Genomic DNA, 23101 nt, shown 5'->3' with positions numbered 1-23101 from the left:
AAAAAGCAACTTCTACCTCTCTCTCTTTTTGGCTTAAAAGCATCATCAGATTGGCTTATGAAACTGCCGGACGGCAGCCTCCTGATAGAATCACAGCTCATTCCACTAGGGCTGTGGCTTCCACATGGGCCTTCAAGAACGAGGCTTCTGTTGATCAGATATGTAAGGCAGCGACTTGGTCTTCACTGCACACTTTTACCAAATTTTACAAATTTGATACTTTTGCTTCTTCTGAGGCTATTTTTGGGAGAAAGGTTTTGCAAACCGTGGTGCCTTCCATCTAGGTGACCTGATTTGCTCCCTCCCATCATCCGTGTCCTAAAGCGTTGGTATTGGTTCCCACAAGTAAGGATGACGCCGTGGACCGGACACACCTATGTTGGAGAAAACAGAATTTATGTTTACCTGATAAATTACTTTCTCCAACGGTGTGTCCGGTCCACGGCCCGCCCTGGTTTTTTTAATCAGGTCTGATGATTTAATTTCTTTAACTACAGTCACCACGGTATCATATGATTTCTCCTATGCAAATATTCCTCCTTTACGTCGGTCGAATGACTGGGGAAGGCGGAGCCTAGGAGGGATCATGTGACCAGCTTTGCTGGGCTCTTTGCCATTTCCTGTTGGGGAAGAGAATATCCCACAAGTAAGGATGACGCCGTGGACCGGACACACCGTTGGAGAAAGTAATTTATCAGGTAAACATAAATTCTGTTTTCCCTGCAAGCAAGGATTGGGGCTATGCTGTGTCTATGTAATCCTCTTTAGTGAGAGTAATGGTGGCTTTTAGCAGTTGGAAGACGGCAAAGTAGTCCTTGCTTACCTTCTAACACTTATGCTACCGCTCTATAGAAAACCACGGTTGGTTACTCTGTTTTTCTTTTTCTACAGGTCGTTGTCAGAGGTCGGATGAGTCTATCATACCTAAGAAGCTGTTCCTGCCCTGCAGCTATTTTCCACTGGTAAGTGCTTTTTTTCCTTCTAGGTTAGGAGGATATAGCACTTCAGGGGGTTAATTCCGTTTGTGGAGTTCGGGTATAATATCCCTTTACTGGGGGGATTATATTTGGCAGCAGATCCAGGGTACTTCTGCTTGGGAGTCTCTTTTTACTTATTCAGTCCTTTCCCTTTTCAACTTCAGGGAAGGGGGGGCATTGATAGGTGTCCAGCTGGCACCTCATTGCCTCATAGAAGGGTATGGGGCATTATTTATATCCTCTGCCGGGGATATCATTTTAATCTGAACATCCTAGAATGAAGAAGCGGGCTGAAAATCCCCACTGCAAGTGGCAAGGCTATCCTGTCTCTCCTTAACAGGAGCTGCTATACACCATATTTTGATACCCCAGTATTCAGTATACTCCCAATGGAGAAGGCTGTATTAATATGATTAAAGCAGGGGGTTAATCTAAACTTGCTTTGTTATGGGACCTCCGCTGTTCATATCCTATTTACTAAGGGATATTTACAGTTATTTATTACGGTGAAGGTTAAGACGCTGCCTTTTCAGAAGGCACAATGTTTATCCCTCTAGTTTTATTCTCCTGTTTATTATAATTTTGACCAGTCGTGGATCTGGTAGAAATGTGGCGATGCAAGACCGCTTCCATGTGGTCCCTGTTCCGCACGATTACCACACGAGGTGGGGCCGGTACACGAGTCTGTGGGTTAAGGTACAGTTTACTTTTGTCCGGCTAGAGGAGACTAGAGAGACTGCTTGCTCATACAGTTCACTCACGCTCCTCTGATCTCTCTGTCTCATGTAGTAGGACCGGCAATATTAGGCTGTTGCGTTTTTTATTCAGCCAGCTTCTGGCACCCTACGTTTCTGGGAGAGCCCATGAGACAGGATGACTGTGTTTGCCGGTCACAAAACTGATTATAGGCATATACGTCTGTATTTGGTGGCGATAGCTATATGCACCAATAGTGCAGCGCCTTAATTTGTAAGCTCTTTGTTGGGTCAAGGTTTTATAAAAGGGGTTTTCCTTTATTGGGCTCCTATTAGATTTTCCCTACAAGGTTAAGCCTCATAGTGGTGCTCGCAATACACCCTTAGGCTATGTTTTTTCTTTAGCGCCATTTTATTTTATATATTGCGTAGCAGTGGTATGCACTTTAGTCTGCGCTTCCGCCATGAGCAGTGTTTTTGGCGCTCTTTGTTGCATCGCACCATAGTACCTTGGGTGCGTTACGTTTTATTTTATGTGTAAATAGTTATGGAGGGGAACTGAGTTGTTTGTACTAAAATGGACACTTAACACCTGTCTTCTAATAATCCCTAAAACCTACTTTTTCTTATTAATAAAAACAATAATCACTGCTGTCTATTTTATCTGTTCCTCTTACCCCAAACTGTTGGAGATTGTTTTGAAGTACAGTGTTTATCCAGTGCTTGATTTTCTATGTAAGCTACCATATTGTAACGTACGTTTCAGGGGCACAGTAGTCACATACTCATGATGCAGTCACATGACACGCACAGCATATTACTTAGAGAATCACATCTGCCTGCAGCGTGTGAGCTGCAGTTTCTGAACATACATATTTATTTGTCACAGTGTAAATTAATTAGCTTTCCCTATCTATTTATATACACACACATTATGCAGCACAATTTAAATAAAATGCTTTATAAGCACTGTTTGTTTTTAACGCCCCCCACAGTTTTACTCTTCAAACTGCTCACACGTTTTATGCTCTAAGCAAAAGCCGTTTGCAGTGCACTGCTTCAGGCACTATTGTCGTAAATCATTTGTAAGCTCAGTTCCATGAGGGAGGCTCTAAGACACGCTGGATATACTGCGTGCAGAAGATTTCTGCTTAAAGCACTTGTACCAGCTAACTGATCAGTTAGTAATGATTGTCTGTTTTATTTACTAGTGTGATCTGCTCCTGTCACACCCTCAGATGATCACACATAGAGTTCTGCTCTAGTGATTGTGCCTTGGCAGAGGGTGTGACGAGCAGATCACACAGCTAAATAAAACAGACAATCATTACTAACTGATCAGCTAGCTGGTACAAGTGCTTTACATAAGCAGGAGAGGTCACAAGAAGCAAAAATCGTCTGCAGCGTGTGTGAGAGCCTCCCCTTCTCTCACGGAGCTTACAAATGATTTACGGCAATAGTGCCTGAAAACTGCAAACGACTTGCATAAAACTTGTGGGCAGTTTGAAGAGTAAAACTGTGGGGGGCATTAAAAACATAAACAGTTCTTATAAAGCATTTTATTTCAATTGTGCTGCATAATGTGTGTGTATATAAATAGATGGGGAAAGCTAATACATTTATACTGTGAGTGACAAATATGTATCTTCAGACACTGCAGCTCACACGCTGCAAACAGATGTGATTCTCTAAGTATATGTAACAAATAATATGCTGTGTGTGTCATGTGACTGCATCATGAGCATGTGACTGCTGTCCCCCTATAAGGTATGTTACAATATGGCAGCTTACATAGTAGAATCAAGCACTGGATCAACACTGTACTTCAAAACAATCTTCGTCAACAGTTTGGGGTAAGAAGAACAGATAAAATAAACAGCAGTGATTATTTAATTTTCTATTAATAAGATAAAGTAAGTTTTAGCAATTTTCATCAGGTGTTAAATGTCCCTTTAAAGATTATATTCAGTTGCCAGGACATTTGCTCCTGTCCTTTTCTGTGTATCCCTGGTGTTTTCTGCCATCTTGTGATGTTACTGCATATGTTTTTATTTTATGCTTGTTATTATATGGATGCCAACTTCTATCTCCTTTATAATGAGGAGTTAATTTATTAAGACCAATTCTATTTGTATATTGTAAAATCAAACTTTATATTTGCTGCAGCATCCTTGGGTAATATGTAGAAGACATATTTATATATTCAATTGCTCGTTTGTTTTTAATCTATAAGGGAACAATATTATAATCTCTCTCATAGCAAGGAGATTTTTAGCCCTTATCTTTATTTGCATGTGACTCTGTTTTGCATATGGACACAATTTTATTATCTCTCTCATGCTGAGGGGTTGTATCCTAATGTCTGTGACATCATGGATCCCTACATAACATATATCTATTTATTTATTTATTAGTGATATTTGGTCACTAATATGTTTATATTTTCCTTACCCTAATTGTATGTATAGGGGCACTAAGATTTATTCTCCCTCATGTGGAGGTAATTTCTGCTGGGACTTTGTGTCTTTTTCTACGTCACTTCATATGTTTTTTGGTGATCATGGATATATGATCACGATATTTAGATCTCCTTCGTTTAGAAAGGATCTCTTCTAATTCCTGGGTCACACTAGTATTTTCATATTTCCCTAGTTTTTGTATCGGGACTCAATATTTTAACGTCTCTCCTTTTGAGGTGTTTTCTGTGACATCATGCATTGCCCCAAGTATCATATACATATTTCCAGGCTTTCCTTCTTTCAGCAGGCTTAAATTCGCCATGTCCCTATCCTTGGGCAGTGGACGTGGTCTCCCAGGGATTCAGGATAGGATTCAAATCTTGTCCTCCCCGGGGCAGATTTCTCCTATCAAAATTATTTGCAGACCAGGTAAAAAAGAGACTTTCTTAAACTAGGTAAAGGATCTTGCTTCTCTAGGAGTGATTATCCCAGTTCCTTGGTCAGAACAAGGTCAAGGTTTCTATTCCAATATAATTGTGGTTCCAAAAAAAAAAAAGGGAACTTTTCGACCCATGCTAGACCTCAAGTGTCTCAACAAACTATCGTCCTGGAGGGCGCGTACCTTCATGTGCCTATCCACAGGGAACTTTTCAAGTTTCTGCGGTTTGCCTTTTTGGAAAAACACTTCCTATTTGTAGTCCTACCTTTCGGCCTTGCCACTGCCACTTGAATCTTTACGAAGGTTCTAGGGGCTCTTCTGGTTGTGGCCAGATCTAAAGCAATTGCGATGGCTCCTTACCTGGCTGATATCTTGGTTCAGATGCCATCTTTTCTTTTAGCAAGATCCCATTCAGATTTGCTGTTGTCTATTCTCAGCTCTCATGGGTGGAAGTTGAATCTGGAGATGAGTTCCTTGGAGCCAAATACCAGGGTATGTTTTTCTAGGGACGATCATAGACTCGATCTCCATGAAGATTTTCTTGACGGGGGTCAGAAAATCCAAACTCCTTACTGCCTTTCTTTCTCTTCAGTTCTCTTTCTGTCCATCAGTGGCGATGTGTATGGAAGTAATTGTGGCTTCCATGGACATTAGTCTGTTTGCCCATTTCCATCTGAGACCTCTACAGTATGCATCCTCAGACAATGGAATGGAGACCACCCGGTTCTATCTCAGAGGATAGTCCTAGACATTTGTGATTCTCTGTCCTGGTGGATCTCTAAGGACAATCTGTCCCAGGGCACATGCTTCCTGGGACCGTCTTGGGAGTTTGTTGCCATGGGCGCCAGCCTTTCGGGCTGGGTTGCAGTTTGGGGTTCCTTAAGAGCTCAGGGATTTTGAACTCAGGAGTCGTCTGCCCTCCCAATAAATATTCTAGAGTTGAGCCATTTTCAATGCACTCATAGTTTGGCCTCAACCGTGTTTGGTCCGGTTTATCAGATTCCTCTCGGACAACATTACCTCGGTGGCATACATCATCCACCAGGGAGGAACTCGGAGCTCTGAAGTTGATTGCTTGGAGATTGAGTGCCTAGTCTTGTCTAGACGAGGCTTTTCAGTAAAGGTTATTGATATCATGCTTCAGACTTGTAAGCCAGGAACTTTAAAGGTTTACCATAGGGTGTGGCGTAAATTCCTTTTTTGGTGCAAATCTAGGAGTTTCCCTTGGAGTCAGGTGAGAGTTCCCCGCATTCTGTCCTTTCTTCAGGAGGGTCTGGAAAAGGGTTTGTCAGTCAGTTCTCTGAAGTCAGATCTCTGGCCTTTTCGATTATTTTACATAAATGTCTAGCAGACTTGCCAGATGTTCATTCCTTTGTTCAGGCCTTGGTTAGAATCAGGCCTCTGTTTAAGTCTGTTGCTCTTCCATGGAGTCTTTATCTTTTTCTTAGAGTTTTGAAGCAGGCTCCATTTGAGCCTATGTACTCTGTGGATATTAATCTGTTATCCTGGAAAGTTTTGGTTTCTTCTCGCTATTTCTTCTGCTCATAGAGTCTCTGAGCTTTCGGCACTGCAGTGTGCCCCCCCCCCCCCTCCCTTACCTTATTTTTTCATGCGGATAAGGCGGTACTTCGCACCAAATTGGGATTTCTTCCTAAGGTGGTGTCAGACTGCAATATTAATGAGGAAATTGATGTTTCTTTGTTCTGTCCTAATCCTTCCTCTCAGAAAGAATGCCTGTTGCACAACCTAGATGTTGTGCATGCTCTGCAGTTCTTTCTGCAGGCTACTAGAGACGTACCACAATCTTCTGTCCTTTTTTGTCGTGTCTGGTAAATGTAAGAGTCAGAAAGCCACTTCTTCCATCTTTTTTTTTTTTTAGTTGAGAAGTGTTATTTGGTTTATGAGACAGCTGGGCAACAGCCTCCTGAGAGGATTACGGCTCTTTCCACTAGGGCTGTTTATTCTTCCTGAGCCTTTCAAACTGGAACAAATCTGCAGGGTGGTCACTTGGTCCTCGTTGCATATTTTTTCCAAATTCTATGTTTTTGCCTCGGCTGAGGCTTCTTTTGGGAGGAAAGTTCTTCAAGCGGTGGTGCCTTCTGTTTAGGTTTGCCTGTCTCGTTCTCCCTCCCATCCATTCTGTGTCCTCTAGTTTGGGTAATGGTTCACACTAGTAATTGAATGGATTCATGGACTCTCCATGCCATTGGAAAGAAAACAAAATTTATGCTTAACTGATAAATTATTGGAGAGTCCACAACCCGCCCTTATTAAATTCAAGACGGCTTTTTGTCATTTTCTAAACCTCAGACACCTCTATAACTTTGTGTCCTCTTCTCTTTTCATATTCATTCGACTGAATGACTGGGGGTTTATGGGAAGGGGAATTGATACTTAACAGCTTAGCTGGGGTGTTCTTTGCCTCCACCTGGTGGCCAGGAGTTGACATCCCACTAGTAATTGAATGGATTTGTGGACTCTCCATGCCAAGAAAGAAAATAATTTATCAGGTAAGCATAAATTTAGTTTTTTTATTGCTGTGACCCTATTTTTTTCAAGCATCTGCTGTATTAAAAAAAAAAAAATGCTAAAAACACCACCCCCACAAGTGAGTGCTGGTGAATCAGCCAATTACGGACTGCAGAAGGTTTCACTATAGTCACTAAAAGTCTGGTCCATCCATATTCTCCTCTGAGGGTTGCTGGGACTGCTTTAGTGATACCAAGATGCTTTTCATTTACTTTTATGGCTAAGATTATATACCTAACAGCCTTCCTTTAATTTATTCCTCTGCAGTCACTACTTTAACTGCACACACAATCTGCTTGATTAATGCAATCTGTATCTGATCAATATTTTCCTTAACCGTCTTGTAAGACTTCGCCTTTTTTGTGGTATTTTTATTCAGCAATTCCCCGTGCTTTGGGATTTACTACTTTGTTTTTACCATTTGGTCTAACTGACAAAAGAACCCATTTACTGATTGCACCAACTGTGGGTTTTGTATTTTTGTACTCTTTCCTTCCTCATAAAGAATTGCGCTTTATCATTTACACATTTCCTGTTTTAAACATAGTGGCTTCTAAAGGATGCTCATATATGTAAGTAATAGTGCCATTTTGTGAATTTCTCAGCAGACATACGTAGTAACATTTTATTTAGACCATTTTTTCAGTAACCTAGTTTGAGCAGACTGTTAAAACTGTAAAGAGCGTGGTATAGAATATTTTTATAACTTTTTTATTTTTTCTTCAAAAAGGGTTTAAGATTTAAAAAAATATACATCTGCAAGGCTTAAACACATAATAAAGAATGGCATTTATGTAAAACTAAAATGCTCTACTGAAACAGAGCGTATCATTTTTACACAAGAATGTCCCTTTAACTTTATTTTTGGCATCTACTCAATCTAAGTGTAGGAGAGACAGACTTTTCTATTATTCAAAATTTGGGCAGCTTAATTAATTTAAACAGCAAACATTCTAATGGATTGGAATGCCATATAAAAGGAAGCCTAAAACCAACAGAGCAGACGTTTTCATATGGTGAAACCTAATGGATTGAAACTAGGGTCTATGTTTCATGTCCAGTAATGTTAAAGTACCAATATTTCATCAACTATAGATAGGATGGCCCACTGTCAGCCCATGCACTATATATGCAGGCTTTTGGACTAGCTGTGGACCTCAGGGGGAAAAAAACAGAACTTGGAATGTTTGCTTTAGTTTTTGTGGCCCAGAACTAAAATGTGGCTGGTAAAGTGAACAAGGTGTCCATAACTCAAGAGCCTTCTGAATGGGAGCACAGCAAATAGGGGGTACCCTGCAACCAGACCTACACCTGACCCTATGTCACTTGACATTTCTAGGAAATATATTGTGTGGTCTTAATAGCCAAAAGTTTATATGTGGCCCTTAAGGCTTTTAAAATAATGATTTGTAGCCCCATTTGTTAGGAACCTGACCATCACTGGCCTATAGGATTTAGTATTTTTTGGTGCATTTACTGAGTGCAACTATATCAGAGTGAATACAATTGTCAAAAAAAAGTTATGTGTTATTGTTACTGTTTTCCAGACTCCAGAACTACAAGAAATCTTGGTTATATAAAGTTGGCTCACTCTGCGTAATTGCTCATCTGCTTGGAAATGCTGTTTTCTCTGGAGTTTCACTGTATGTGTCCCATTACAACTATCCTGGAGGAGCAGCAATGCAGTCATTGCATGCTTTGGTACCCCATACAGCAGGTAGCTAGACTGTGTCCAATTTTATTTTCCTTCTTCAAATTAGTTTGTCACTTTAGCACAATTAAAGATAATGTTTTTATTGGTCTAACAAATTTATCTGAGTTGCACATGCTATTTCGATTTTGGTTAGTTAAAGGGATATGAAGCAGTGCTCCTTCATTAAAAAAAAAAAAGTTTAAATCAAAGTAAACATGAAAAAGAAATTGTGCTAAAAACAGCAACTTGTTTTCTTGCAAAATGAGCACTTAGAAATGATCAGTTTACCTACCTAACTTTAGTGAGATGAGAGCTGAGATTACATGAATTAAGTTCTACTGTCACATTATTATTTTTTATTACTTTTTTATTAAAGTCCTCTACTGAGCATGGACAAGTAATTGACTACAGCTAGAGCATGTGTCTCCTAGCAACCACATCAAAAGAAAAGCTAATCCTTTGCCTTCCTGTAGAGATTACAGCTCCCTTGTTAGGGCAATGACAGGAAGCAATTGACCCTGCACAAATAATTTTTTATTTTTATTAAGGTTCAAAAAAAAAAGAAAGGATACATAATACAATTCCTTGCAAAGTAAGTTACAAAGTTTCAAGTGAAATACCAGTAAACATAAGATGAGAGGAGCAATAAGGACAAGTAATCAAATAATTCAAAGCAAAGTTTCATACAATTGCTGAACCTTTCTTATTGGATTCTTTGCTGATGAACTTTACACACAATAGGTAGATAGTGGGTCACTTTAGGACCTGTTGGCCCAGGGGAATTTGGAAGGTATACATCCGCATTTAGACATATCTAGTAAGGACAACCTCAGAAGAGTTAGGATAGTGAGGAAAAAAAAAAAAGAGAGGTTGGAGGGGGGGATACGGGTGGGAGGGGGGGAGGGTAAAAGGGGGAATACCTAGAATTTACAGACATAATTTTTATTCACTGTCAGGTGAAAGGGGCTAGTTCAGTTGCTTCCATGTTTCCCATATTTCTGAATGCAAGGAGATTTTATTGTGTTGGGTAAAGATCGGGCCCTCCATTATCTCTAAGTAGGACATAGTTTTGGCTACTTCCCCCCATGTGGGCGGGGTTTGTTGCCTCCAAAGTCTCGCTATAGCTAGTTTAGCCGAGATAAGTACATAAATGGAGAGAAGGGCCTTTGGGATTGAGGATATGTCCAGGTTTAAGTGTAGTAAATCTGTTTGTGGGGAGGTCCCTAAGTGAGGCAGTAAATTTTTACATTTGTGTGAGACAGTGTGCCAGAAGGGGGCTAATTTCGGGCATTCCCACCAGACATGAGCCGGCGTTCCCATCAATCCGCATTGTCTCCAGCATAGAGGAGAGTTAATCTGGGAGATTTTGAATTGTCTGAGCGGGGTGAGATGCCATTGTGTGTAGACCTTAAGGTATAATTCCAAAAGGGTAATACAGTGAAGTGCCTGTTTGGTTAGAGCTACTGCTCTGGCCCAGTCGTCCTGCTCTGCGTGGAACTGAAGAGCGCTTTCCCAGGCCAATGCGTAAGCTGACCTATAATAAATGGGGGAGTTCAACAAGTCTCTATACGAAATCGAGAGAGCCCTGGGTATCTTCGCATTATTGGTCCATCTTTTTTCCCACATAGTGGGTTCCCATGGGGGTTGACTAAGGAATCCCCACGACTTTAATAGGCTTTTAAGCCTCCAAAACTCAAATAATAAGAGCTGAGATGGATTGTAAGTTTCAGTAAATTGCGCGGTTGTGATAAGTTGGCCATTGAGGTACAGATCCGCCATGCTGCCTATCCCATGCTCCTGCCACAGATGAGAGTGAGAGTCCCTAAGGGCCGCTAGCAGGCCCGTTAGAGAGTGAATAGGAGAAGGGTGAGGGGCTATCTGAGGGAGCGAGCGTAATCTGTCCCATAGACGGAGGGTATGGGAAATTATGGGGTTCTGGATTTTATAGTATGACCTAGCATGTTTGGGCAGCCAAATAAGATCCTGTAAAGTGAGGGGGCTGGGAAGCATTGCCTGTTCCAGGGTTTGCCATTTGTTTTTACCATCTGCAGTGTTCCAAGCTAGAATATGAGATAATCTCGAGGCTTCATGGTAGTAGGTTATGTTAGGGGCACCCGCACCCCCACTTAAGAAGGGTTGTTGTAATATTCTGGTAGCAACCCTCGGATGTTTATTTTTCAAGATGTATTTGTGACAAAACCAATCTCGCCACTGTACATTGGAGGGCCTGTTATGGAACATTCTTTGGGCTGGAGGTACATGGGCTTAAGGATACCCAGAGACTGCATGGAAATATGGAATTTTATATGCTGGACACCCCATGTACTTTCATAACTCTGTCTTATGTCTATGTCACCCTGTATCCATAAATACAGGATGGGTACAGGGTGTGAGTGCCCCTTGTGGGAGCAATTGTGACTCTATAAGCCAAGTGGGCATAAAAGACTTTATAGCTAATAAGAACTGTTCCTATATTCTGTAATAAGATGTATTCTGTGTATGTTTAAGATCTGATTGTGTCTCAGGAGTCTGTCTAGGTAAACTGATTGGGTTTTGTGTGATTATGTTAACTAGACTGCCCAACATCAGATTGTCTGAGTACTTAATATGTTAATCTGTTTTACCTGTGAATAGACAATTCTTAGAGGTTTGATGCATTGTTCATATGTTTGCTTTACTGTTTAACCAATGCCCTCTGTAACCTGAAGCCAGGGTTATATTCAACCCCCCCATCTGGGGTCAAAACCTGTATAAATACTAGGCATTCAGCCTTGAATAAATATATTCTTTTTTTTAAACCTGAAATGTGGAGCTTGGTCTCATGTTTGCAGGGAAACTGATCGAGGTTGTGAAGTGCTGATTCTGTATGCAGGACATTGTTCCCTGGTATTAACCCTTGGTATCCTGTTGGTACCGTAACAGTATTTATTACCAATTTGCTGGAATTTGCCTATCAGAGACTTAGGAACAGGGATAGGGAGCGAGCGGAATAGATACGTGAGCTTGGGGAGCAAGAGCATCTTAAATGCTGCTATACGCCCCAGCCAGGAGATACACGGAACACTCCATTTATCAACGCTTAGCTGGAATTGTCAAAGGAGGGGATAGAAGTTGGACTCAATCATAATAGGAATACTCCAGGAAAGATAGACCCCAAGATGCTTGATCCTATGCTGGGACCAGTTAAATGTATATTTTTGTTTGAGTTCTGTGAGCACTGTACCTGGCACGTTGATAACGTAGGCCTCTGTCTTACAGATATTGAGCTTATAGTAGCTAATCTGCCCGAACCAGTCTAATAATTTGAAGAGAGCAGGGAGAGAATGAAGAGGATCACTCAAAAATATGGTTAGATCGTCAACAAATAGAGCGTTTTTTTGCAGGGTACCTTCAATCTCCACGCCGCGAATGTTAGGGTTACTTCTAATCGCCTCAGCCAGTGGCTCCATAACTAGGGCGAACAGCAGAGGGGAAAGGGGACAGCCCTGGCGCGTCCCATTGGTAATGGGGAAGGTTGGAGAGCGAAACCCCAGGCCTCTAATCGAGGCCGATGGGGCCGCGTACAGGGCCTTAACACACGAACTAAAACCTGGCGGAAAACCGAACTTGTGTAAGACTTCAAATAGATATGTCCAGTTGACCCTATCAAAAGCCTTTTCGGCATCTAAGGCTAAGGTCGTGCAGGAAAGATTACGCCTCTTGGCTTCAAAATATATATTAAGGATCCGTCTGGTATTATCCGGGCCTTCTCTGCCCGGAGTGAAGCCCACCTGATCACCGTCAAGCAGCGTCGGGAGAACTGAGTTCAGTCTAGAGGCCAGAAGTTTAGCTAGCAGCTTCACGTCTACATTAATTAGTGAAATGGGACGGAAGTGCTCACAGACATTGGGGACTTTGCCCGGTTTCGGGATGGTAACTATGGTCGCCTCTAACAGCTCAGATGGTAAGGAACCAGATTGTCTGGCCAGGGAGCAGACTCTGGTGAGTAGCGGGGAGAGTTGTAGACGGAACGATTTATAGAACAGGGTGCTATATCCATCCAGACCTGGAGCTTTGCGGGATTTTAAGGATTTGATGACGGGGAGAACTTCTTTAGTACTGAACGGGGCGTCAAGCAAATCTTTCTGGTCTATCGACAAAGTCGGTAAAGAAAGGGTTTCTAGAAAGTTCTGAATGTGCTGCGTGGATGGTGCTGGTTGCGCAGGGGAGGCTGTCAAATTGTATAGTGAGGAATAATAAGAGGCAAAGGCTTTCCCTATATCTGCGGGAAGACTAACAGTCCCCTGAGGCGTTTTAATATAAGGGATACGGGCTTCCGCTGTTCTTTGTCTAAGCTTGTTGGCCAGTAACCTATCTGCTTTGTTTCCCTTGGCATAGAAAGTCTGTTTAAACTGCTGGGCCTGGGCTTGGAAACTCTTTAACTCTATAGCTGCGATTTGCGCTTTAGTAGCTTCAATTTGGGCTAGAACCTAGGGGTCTAAGGACACCATATGTAAGGAGTTTAGGCTTCTCAGGGAGACGTGAAGTTGGGCAAGTGAACCTCCCATCCGTTTCTTATGCTCTGCCTTCAGTTTAATAAAGACCCCTCTGAGGTATGCCTTAAGAGTGCTCCACAGACAAAGGTCATCGACTGTACCATTGTCATTTATGTTCAGGAATTCAGAAATCTCCTTCTGGATTAGAGTGACTTGGTCTGGGCTAGAGAGAAGGTGTTCCGGGAGTTTCCAGGTAGGCCAAAAAGATGAGCTGTTGAGGGATTTCAGGGTAAGCTGGACCTAAGAGTGATCGGACCATGTACATTCAGGCATAAGTACTGACTGGACCAGATCTAGTAGCCTCGGTTCACAGAAAATGTAGTCAATTCTTGTATAAGTATTATGTACTTTAGAGTAATATGAGTAATCTCTGGAGGAGGGGTGGTGGGAACACCAGATATCAAACAGGTTGTATTGGGCAAGGAGATTATTAAACTGTTTTGCAGTGCTAGCGGTTTGCTTATCACAAGGTTTGAGTTTAAGAGACCGTCTATCTAACATGGGATCTAGAAGCATATTAAAATCTCCAGCTAGTAGCAAGATCTGGGTTTTGTGGGAGGTCAGTAGTCTTAGAAATTTTCTAAAAGCTCGTATTTGTCCTGTATTTGGGCCATAGTAGTTGGCTAGAGTGTATGGAGTGTTATCTAATTTGCAGTTTAATATCAAGAATCTTCCTTTTGGGTCTCTATATGTTTGTTTTTTCGAAGAGTATGGACTTGTGTATCAGAATAGCAACCCCCCTCGATTTACCTGGAAAGGAGGCTGTCTCCACTACCGGATATTGCCTACAATGAAGGGGTATAGAGGCACCCTCAACCCAGTGGGTCTCTTGGAGAAACGCTATCTTGGATTTGGCACGGGACAGGTAGCTGACGAGTCTACTTCTCTTATCCGGGGTATTAAGCCCTCTAACATTGAGTGAGGTGCAGGTGAGAGACATGGTTGAGTTAAGATTAGGGGGAGGGCAGGAGAAGGTGGGCGGGGAAAACAAAAAGAAAAGGAAAAAGAGGAGGAAGTATAAGAGATTTGCTAATAGGGGGGAGAAAAGGTAGAAGAGAGCAAGAACTGGGAGAGGTTAATTGCCCTTATACTTCTGCAAACTTCCAAATAGTTGTAGTAGTGTTCAAAATTGGTAATGATGTATTCTAGATCTATTATTGCGGTACAGACAAGAAAAACCACATTAATCGTCCTCCCTGGAGAGGGAGGCACATTTAGACAGTGGGTGAGGGAATATGGATATCTATTATGGGGGGGGGTGATAAGAATTGTTTATGTAAGTTAGAGGTGACTGCGGGCCAATCAGGGGGGAGGGGCCGGCCGCACCAAAACGGAGTATTAGGTTCACAGGGGGAGAGGGAACAGTTTAGAATTTAGAGTAGAGTATCGGCCTTTTAGCCTGTCAAATGGAGAGGTGGCGTGACATTTGAATTTATGTAACAGTGATAACATAAAACAAACAGTAAAAAAAATATGAGAAAACTGTAATTTCACATTTACAACAACAATTAGATTATCGAACAGCATATAACCACATAACAATAATTGAGACTTGGCTTATCTTCACATTGTGAACAACTCATGGTATACTGAGCAGGTGAAACTGTGGGGCTCTGGGAATGGCTTATAATTCGCCTGGGGAGTAGCTTTGGGTCTGTAATAGGCAACTAATATTTTAAGAATTACAGTTAACCACCGAGTCATCTGCGGTGGAGTAGGCTATTTGCAGCTGGGAACAAGAAAACTAGAGAAGGTGGATGCCTACTATAGGATATCACATGGTGTTCTCTATGGGGTGATTAGTTTCCCATTAAACCTGCTGAAACCATAGTTAATAGGCATACAAGGAATGTGCTCCGCTTGGGCCCTCACCGGCGCACGGTACCTGTAAGTTAGTGCAACCGTGCCTATCAGAGGCAAGTTTCATACTATTAATCTATGGGAACGTGGCTATAATCTGTGGCGGAATTAAAACATGGGCTTCTCCTGAGCATTGCAAAGTTAAGTACCAGACAAGCAGGGCGGTCCCAGCCAAAATGCATAAACATTGGTATAAGGATTATGAATAAACTGCAAAAAAAAATAACAGAATCAGAAAGAAATACTTATTGTCCAGAGTCCACCAGGATCAGCATACTAACTGTAAGAGTCCAAGAAATGTGATAAAACTGAACTTCAGCATGCACAGAGATAGTGTTCCATAGGCCATGTTAAGAAAAGCAGTCTGCAACTTAGAGCCTCAACTATATTTCGTGGGAAACTGGAGAGCCGGGTCTGTGTCTTTGCGGAGGAACTGACCAGTCTTGACTGCCAAGATGTTTCTGTGGGCCAGGACCTCGGGTTGAAGGTGTTGACCAATCTCTAATTCTGGAGGACCCTGTAGCCTCTTGTCGGTCTGCAGGAGTGGTGACAGACGGCCATTCTGCTGCTGAGGCACTTAGCTGGGTTTGTCTAGGCTGCGGCTTTTCTTTTTGGGAGGGATATAGATTCCACAGCTTGAGAAGCTCATATCCTCTGGTTGAGGTCTGTATAGTGAACATCTGATTGTCTCGAAAAATCAGTAGTTTTATGGGGTAGCCCCACCTGTATCTGATCTCATTTTTCCGTAGTATGGATGTGATTTCGGTGTAGGTTTTTCTCTTTTGTAATGTCCTTACTGAAAGGTCAGGAAAAATTTGCAGCTTTTTGAATTTGTCAGGAAGAGAAGGTTTCTGAAAGTGGGCCCTTTTGATTCTCTCTTTGTAAGTGAAATAGTGAAGCCTAACTATGGTATCTCTAGGTTGGTCATCCGAGAGACCTTTGGGCTTGAGTGAGCGATGTGCTCGGTCCATCAGGGCTTCAGCTTCTGAGGCAGGGGGTGCTAGCACATGAAACAGTTCTTTTAGGTACAGTTGTAAGTCAGCCGCGGAGACAGACTCGGGGATACCTCGGATCCTCCGGTTATTCCGCCGAGATCTATCTTCCAAGTCGGCTATTTTATTGTCAACAACTTCTAAATAATCTGTGAGGCGCTGCGTGTAAGTTTGCAGATTAGAGTGCTCCACAGCGGCATCTTCCTGCCTTCTCTCTAGAGTGTCTATTCTTTCATTTGTTGAAGAGATCTCTTTTTTGAGTTCAGCCGTGGAGGCTGCCATTTGGGCTGTGAATGAGGCATGGTGCTTGTCCAGTAGGGACCTAAGAGAGTCCATAATAAAAGAGGGAGTGACTGCCTCAGATGGGGCTTGTTGGAAGTTCTGAATAGCCGCTAATGTAAGTTCTGAGGTGTCAGATCTGGGAGAGTCTGGGGGTTCTGTATCACTCTAGGGTAGCCCTCCTGAGGGTCCAAAGTGGTCCATCACAGTTTTTTTGGCAAGAATGGTTGCTTGTTTTTTTCCCCTCTAGCTGACTGAGACATATTGAATGAAAGGGAAATTGAGACCGTGGAAGAGGGGGCCTTTGGAAGAAATGTGTGCAGATATGCTAGGGCAGTTCCACTTAGAAAATATTAAAGATCACTGTGTGGTAAACAGGCTTTAACGGCCTAAAGGAATTTTATTCCATGTTAAGTAAGTACAGTTCCTGGTTAACCTAGAATTAACTCTGGTATTAGGGGCTCCAGCCCGACAGCTTCAGGTTTTGCAGGTTCAGGCCTTCTAATATTAATAAATCTCACTGTATTGGAAGCAGGCTTCAGGCACTCTCCCCGGGGAAGTTGCCACCTCTGGGCCAGGCCGGAAAAAGGGTGATGGGTATGACCTACTGCAGCTATGTACAGTAGGAAAGGGGTTGGGAGAGTGCGCAACAGCTGAGCTTTACAAACTGGTTGTACAGGTACTATAAATATTCTTTGAGTATTGCAGTTATTCCAACCTGTGTGGCAAGGGATGTGGTTGGGTGCAGCTGTTGATGTTGTGCTTCTCCTGAGAGTGTGTATATGTGCAAACAGAAGAGCAGAAGGCAATTGCTGTGAAGCACTAAGTGCAGGTTGCTATATTAGAAATGTGCTCCACGTGGCCTGCCGGTGGTTAGCAGGTGTTCAGGAGAATAGTTGTAGGCCGCTCACAAATCACTTTTGCTTTAGTAGTTGAAAACCCCACTTTAACTGAGGGCCTTGGGAGAATCTGATCTAAATAGCCCCCAAAGGTAAGCAGTAGCTTATTGTAGTGAGAGCCAGTCTATCATGCAGCCGCGCTGTATAGGGAGTCACTAAAGATGGCGTTTTCGCGCCACTGTACCAGAGATGTTATTTAGTTTTTTTTTTGGCACCAAGCCAGCGACTTAAGGACTGTATGTTATGCCCTAGTGGCTCTGGGGCCTGTTTCGCTAAGCCGGTGTGCACAATTTCAGGGTAAAAAGGCAGAGACTATGCCTGCAGACCAAGCTGCTGGTACTCACGAGTGGCTGGTCAGCGGTAGTCCCCAAGAAGTCTGCCCGAGTCTGTAGTTGTGTGGTGTGCTGCTCCTGCTGTATGTCCTACAGGCGGTGGAGAAGGGTGAGCTCCGGAGCGGATCCCCGACCCTCCGGAGCTGATGTCGCAAGTTAGGTCCGGTGCTGTGGAGCGCAGCGTAGCGTGGGTGACCCCGTTGTATGAGGGCTCTCTTGGGAATAGATGCGGGAAGGCTCCCGACACTTTCACCTCTGCTGCGCTCGGTACTCCAACCGCTGCACCTATGCTGTATGACACCGTTTCAGCTGCGATGTCGTGAGAGAGTCAGAGTTAAGCTGTGAAGCCGGAAGCCGTGTTTAGAGTGAGTCCTCTGATGGATGCAGCGTTTGTGTCTCGGGAGTTACCTTCCAACACTATGTGAGACTGCCGAGCTGAATTTCTCTGGTGCCAACTTTAAACTTGGGTGCAGGGACAGGGAATAATGGCGTAAGAGCAGATTTGTTAGCTCATAACTTGGCCCTCTTGTTAACTCTAAGAAGGAGCTCCAGCTAGGTGCGACCGGCCATGATGGCAGTTGGCTCCGCCCCTGCACAAATTGTTTTAATAAATAAATAAAAGGTAAAATCAATTCAAAATGACGAATAATACATATTGCAATTATTTCTATTAAAGGGACATAATACTCGTATGCTAAAAGTGATGCAGCATAACTGTAAAAAGCTGACAGGAAAATATCACCTGAACATCTCTATGTAAAAAAGAAGATATTTTACCTCACAATTTCCTCAGCTCACCACAGTAAGTGCTGTGTAAAAAGTTATCTTTACGTTACTGCCCAGCTGCAGGTAATAAAAAAGGAATAAATGAACAGCAGCCAATCAGCATCAGCAGTGCTGAGGTCATCAACTCTTACTGTGATCTCATGAGATTTCATAGTAAACTTACTTAAACTGAATAGGGAAATAACATGAGTGTGCATGAGGCACGCTACCTTGCAAGTCCCAGGACAGGCATACTGATTTGCTGGTTAAAGACCTTTACAATGGGGCAGGAATACTTAGGACATTTTAAGGTAAAATATCTTTCTTTTTTATATAAAGATGTTCTGGTGATATTTTATAGTCCTCTTTTTACAGCTATGCTGCATCACTTTCAAGTGTTTCAACATTTGGGTATCATGGCCATTTAAGTATAACCCAGTGCTTATACTGTATCAAGTTTTTGTGATACAGTAGCCCCACCCCCATGTTTCATAGTCAAATTGCCACATAAGAAGAGCCATATGTGCCTGATTAGAACATTTAGAATTTTTTGTTTGTTTTTGAGAATTATGTAACATTTTCATGGTTATGTATCTAAGTCCTATTACTTTTCTGCATAATCAAAGTGACAAATGTTCTAATCGTGTTACTTATGTTTATTGGAAACACCACTATAAAATCTTTAGCTGTTTTGTGAAGGCAAAATGTTTGTGTGTGAAATGTAATAAATAATGACTCGTGTTGTTGGTTACCAAATTGTAGGAAATTACACTTAATTTTCTTCTTAAATGGAAAGAGTCCACAGCTGCATTCATTACTTTTGGGGGGGGGAAACCTGGCCACCAGGAGGAGACAAAGACAACCCAACCAAAGGCTTAAATACTCCTCCCACTCCCCTCATCCCCCAGTCATTCTTTGCCTTTCATCCCAGGAGGATGGCAGAGAAGTGTCAGAATTTTTAAGTTTTGTTTTTGTCTCTTATGGAGGATAGTACTCTTCGGCATGGGACAGGAGTTTTAAGTAGTCCTGTCAGTCTCTCAGTGAGGGCTTGGATGAAAGTTATAGTCCGGAGATGCAGGGAGTTTCTTTCTGCGAAACCATCCCGACTCATATTAACAGCTCCTCAAACAATTAGCGTTGTCGAACTTCTCTTGGCTGCCTGCATTCTTCTCTCAAGTCCATGGCAGAGGCGATGCTACTATCCGTCACACTTTAAGGGCCGTGTTTCTGTGCCACGGCGTAGATTCCGGTAAGATTGTTTCATCTTACTTTATTCTTCAATGTACTGTAATGTGAATGTTTCCCGAGAGACTACCACCTTGCATGTCTAACTTTTACATAAGGATCTCAGTGAGTATCTTTTAGTATCTTGGAATCGAGGGTTAATATCTCCTGAAGAGGTTATTGAACAGGGGGGGGGTTTATAATCATGTTTATGTGATTCAACCTGCTTATGTGTGATGTTTACTGGGCTCGTGGTTGGAACATTGAGGCCTTTGGAAGTGACGCAGCCTTTTGGTTGGGCGTGCTTTTTTTGGACTGTACGGTTCACCTTGTGTTGGGCGTGGTTACGTTCCATTTTTCCATTTCTGCATTCCCCACCGCGTGGTGAAGGAAATTTTCTAGTCCGCAGGGGTCTGGTCATAGGAGGTGGTAAATGTCCCAGCCATTGGCGGTGTCAGGTGCCGTTTTTGTTTTTACTACTTTAGTCCATATTTAAATATCCTCTATCCAGTTATGGAGGATTCTGATGCTGAGACTGTGTTAATTTCAGATTTCGTTACGGAGGATTCTGATACTGAGACTATTTTGATTTCAAATTCTGTGTCCGGTTATGAATCCGGAGTGGCCTCGTTGACACCTGTCAACCAGTTTTGTTCCGTATGCCATTTCAGAGCGCCTGGTTCCTCGGACTCGGGGAATCAAGGGACTGCTGAGCCATCCGCCTCTGGGGGCCCTGTCCTCCGAGAGTTCCCTACCAAATCATACTTCTGCACATGCGGGTAACCCAGTTTATGGTTCCTCCATGCAGGGTGGCGTGTTCCCCCGGAGGTTGCAGCACGTTTTCGCTTCCACATAATGTTGGCGATTGTTCGTCTGCAGAGTCCAGACGTTTAATTGAGAATGTGCTCGTGCCCTATTGTCTCGGGCCTGTCCCTGAGTATTGTGCCTTTCGTTACAGGATTGCGTGTCTTCACGTATTGCTCAGACATGTTTTTTTCAGTTATTGAATGACCCTATCGTTACCAGATACAGGGCTTTTCAGTCTGATAATTTGAATGGTTCACCTTATTAGACACGTGGGGATGAAGTAATCTCCTAATTGTCATTTGTTTGAGATCTTTCCCAGTTTTGAAAGATAGGGCTCCGTTTGACTGGTCCTGCGGGTAGGCCTGTGTCTTTTTGGGCGTTACCCTCCGGGTTGCCTTATATTTTATTTATATCCGATGGGATGTCTTAATTGTTTTTGTTTCCTTCGGGAACCTTCTGGAATTGATACTCGTTCTTACTTCTTCGGAAGTTGTTTTGGACATGTTAGTCCTATGTTAAAAATGTCTGTTTTCTGTTTTTACCCCTATGAGGGAGAATTTATGCAGCTTGCCAGTAGGACCCTAGGTGCAGGCTGGTCCTGTCGGGTTCGTTCGGTCTTGCGGCTGTTCAGACACGTGGCGCTGTTCTGCTTGGCTGGTTCGGTAGAAGCACAGAGTGCTTAGGTTATCATTGTTTTTCATGTTCAACTAAGCATTCGAGAAGACCTGTGGGTCTGTGAGGCGGGAAGGATTGTTTCAGTCCTTATAGCCTTTAGTCATAGATGGCTGGGCAGGGGAGTTTTCCGTTGCGTCACTCTATCTGACATCTGATTTTATCAGTACTTAGAGTTTTCCTCCCCCATGTGGTGGAGGGTTGGAGGGCTTAACGCCCCTTACCGCAGTTGAGCGGTTTGGCCTTCATTTTTAGGCCTCTGGATTTGTCCTTTTTGGGCTTGATCCAACAGCGTGTACAGGATAGCTGTCTAGCATGCGGAAGGTTTGCAGTTTGAAACCAGTTGCAGCTTTTGACACCTTGCGGGTGTACGAGTAAGCTGTTTATAGTGTATCTATATGCAGCTCTTACTCTTTGACATGTGCTGTCTGTCTGAGTTATAAGAGACCCTTAGGTCTTCTTCCATTGTCTCTGGGTGAGTTGGATCTTCTTTTAGGGATCTGTGTTTCCAGGTGATGGTTGTTCCCTGCGGGGACTTTGTTTAGCTTGGGGTTTCCTGGAGCTGGGTAGGCTTAGTGCCTTTCTCTTCTTTGTGTCCTCTGCTTGTGCGGAGGTGATAGGGAGACTAGTCCTGCTAGTAGGATTTTTTTTTTTTTTTTTTTACCTCGAGGTATCCCTTGGTTGTCCTGAGGCTCTGAGAAGTATTTTCATACAACTTCTAGCCTTGCTCCTTGGAGCGTTGGACTTAGCTAGGGGTGGTTTCTTCCTTTGGTCGGGGCTTTCGAGTTCTTCTCGCTATCCGGATTCTCTGGATATGCATCCATACCTTTTTGTCTGGCTTTTTGGCCAGTTGGGGTGTTTAGTTCTAGAGTAAGGTTTGCCTGAACTATTAGGTGCCCGGACCTGTTTTTCTCCCTGAGACTTCCGGTTGCTGAAGCTTCATTTGGCCTTTTCTCCTACATTGGTGTATCCGGTCCACGGCTTCATCCTTACTTGTGGGATATTCTCTTCCCCTACAGGAAGTGGCAAAGAGAGCACACAGCAGAGCTGTCCATATAGCTCCCCTCAGGCTCCGCCCCCCCAGTCATTCTCTTTGCCGCTCTGAACAAGTAGCATCTCCACGGGGGTGGTAAAGAGTATGTGGTGTTAGTTGTAGTTTTTTATTTCTTCTATCAAGAGTTTGTTATTTTAAAATAGTGCCGGTTTGTACTATTTACTCTACAGCAGAAAGTGATGAAGATTTCTGTTGAGAGGAGTATGATTTTAGCACCAGTAACTAAAATCCATTGCTGTTCCCACGCAGGACTGTTGAAACCAGAGAACATCAGTTGCGGGGAACAGTTTGCAGGCTTAACTGCTTCAGGTATGATAGTCATTTTTCTAACAAGACCATGTAATGCTAGAAGACTGTCAGAAATTCCCTCTGGGATAGGTAAGCCATTTTTTTCTTAGACACTGTATAAAATGATGGCTTATATTTAGGGCTCTATGCTGGTTGACACTATTGTGGGCTTTAAAATCGATTGCTTTTTAGCATGTTTTTCACTATAAATAAGGTGTTTTTTCAGACTTTAAAACACTTTTGGGGTTTAATTTCGGCCTGGCACTTATTTGGACACCTAAATCTAGTCAGAAAGGCCCCTCCACTCTGGAATGAAGAGGGAGGAGGCCTCATTTTCAGGCCTCAATTGCGCAGTTGTTTTTGCCTAGGCAATCCATGCAGCTTCATGTGGGGAGTCAAGAGGCATCATAAACTCTAGAGAGGCTTATTTCCTACTAAAATAATCCCTAATGAAGGTAAAGGCTACAGTGAGAAGCTGTGGCTAGTACTGTAGTGTGTTAACTGGTTAATAACTGTTATTAGCTCCGGTTTGGGCATTAAGGGGTTAATTGATCTGAAAATGTGTGTGCAATCTTTTCAAAGCATTAAGACTCTGTGGTGAA

At 42.9% G+C, this 23101-nt stretch overlaps 1 protein-coding gene across 1 annotated transcript in view; it reads left to right on the top strand.

Moving 5' to 3' along the window:
- ALG12 (ALG12 alpha-1,6-mannosyltransferase) overlaps window positions 1-23101 on the top strand; it is a 115933-nt gene that overhangs the window by 45812 nt on the left and 47020 nt on the right. Inside the window, exons 6-7 of the mRNA XM_053716627.1 lie at window positions 7448-7671; window positions 8647-8816. Of these exons, the coding sequence (XP_053572602.1) occupies window positions 7448-7671; window positions 8647-8816 (394 nt within the window). The remainder of the gene's footprint in view (window positions 1-7447; window positions 7672-8646; window positions 8817-23101) is intronic.

This window comes from Bombina bombina, chromosome 6 (assembly GCF_027579735.1).
Source record: "Bombina bombina isolate aBomBom1 chromosome 6, aBomBom1.pri, whole genome shotgun sequence".
NCBI lineage: Eukaryota > Metazoa > Chordata > Amphibia > Anura > Bombinatoridae > Bombina > Bombina bombina.
Note: the sequence above shows the minus strand (reverse complement) of the source record. Positions and strands in the feature narration are given on the sequence as shown.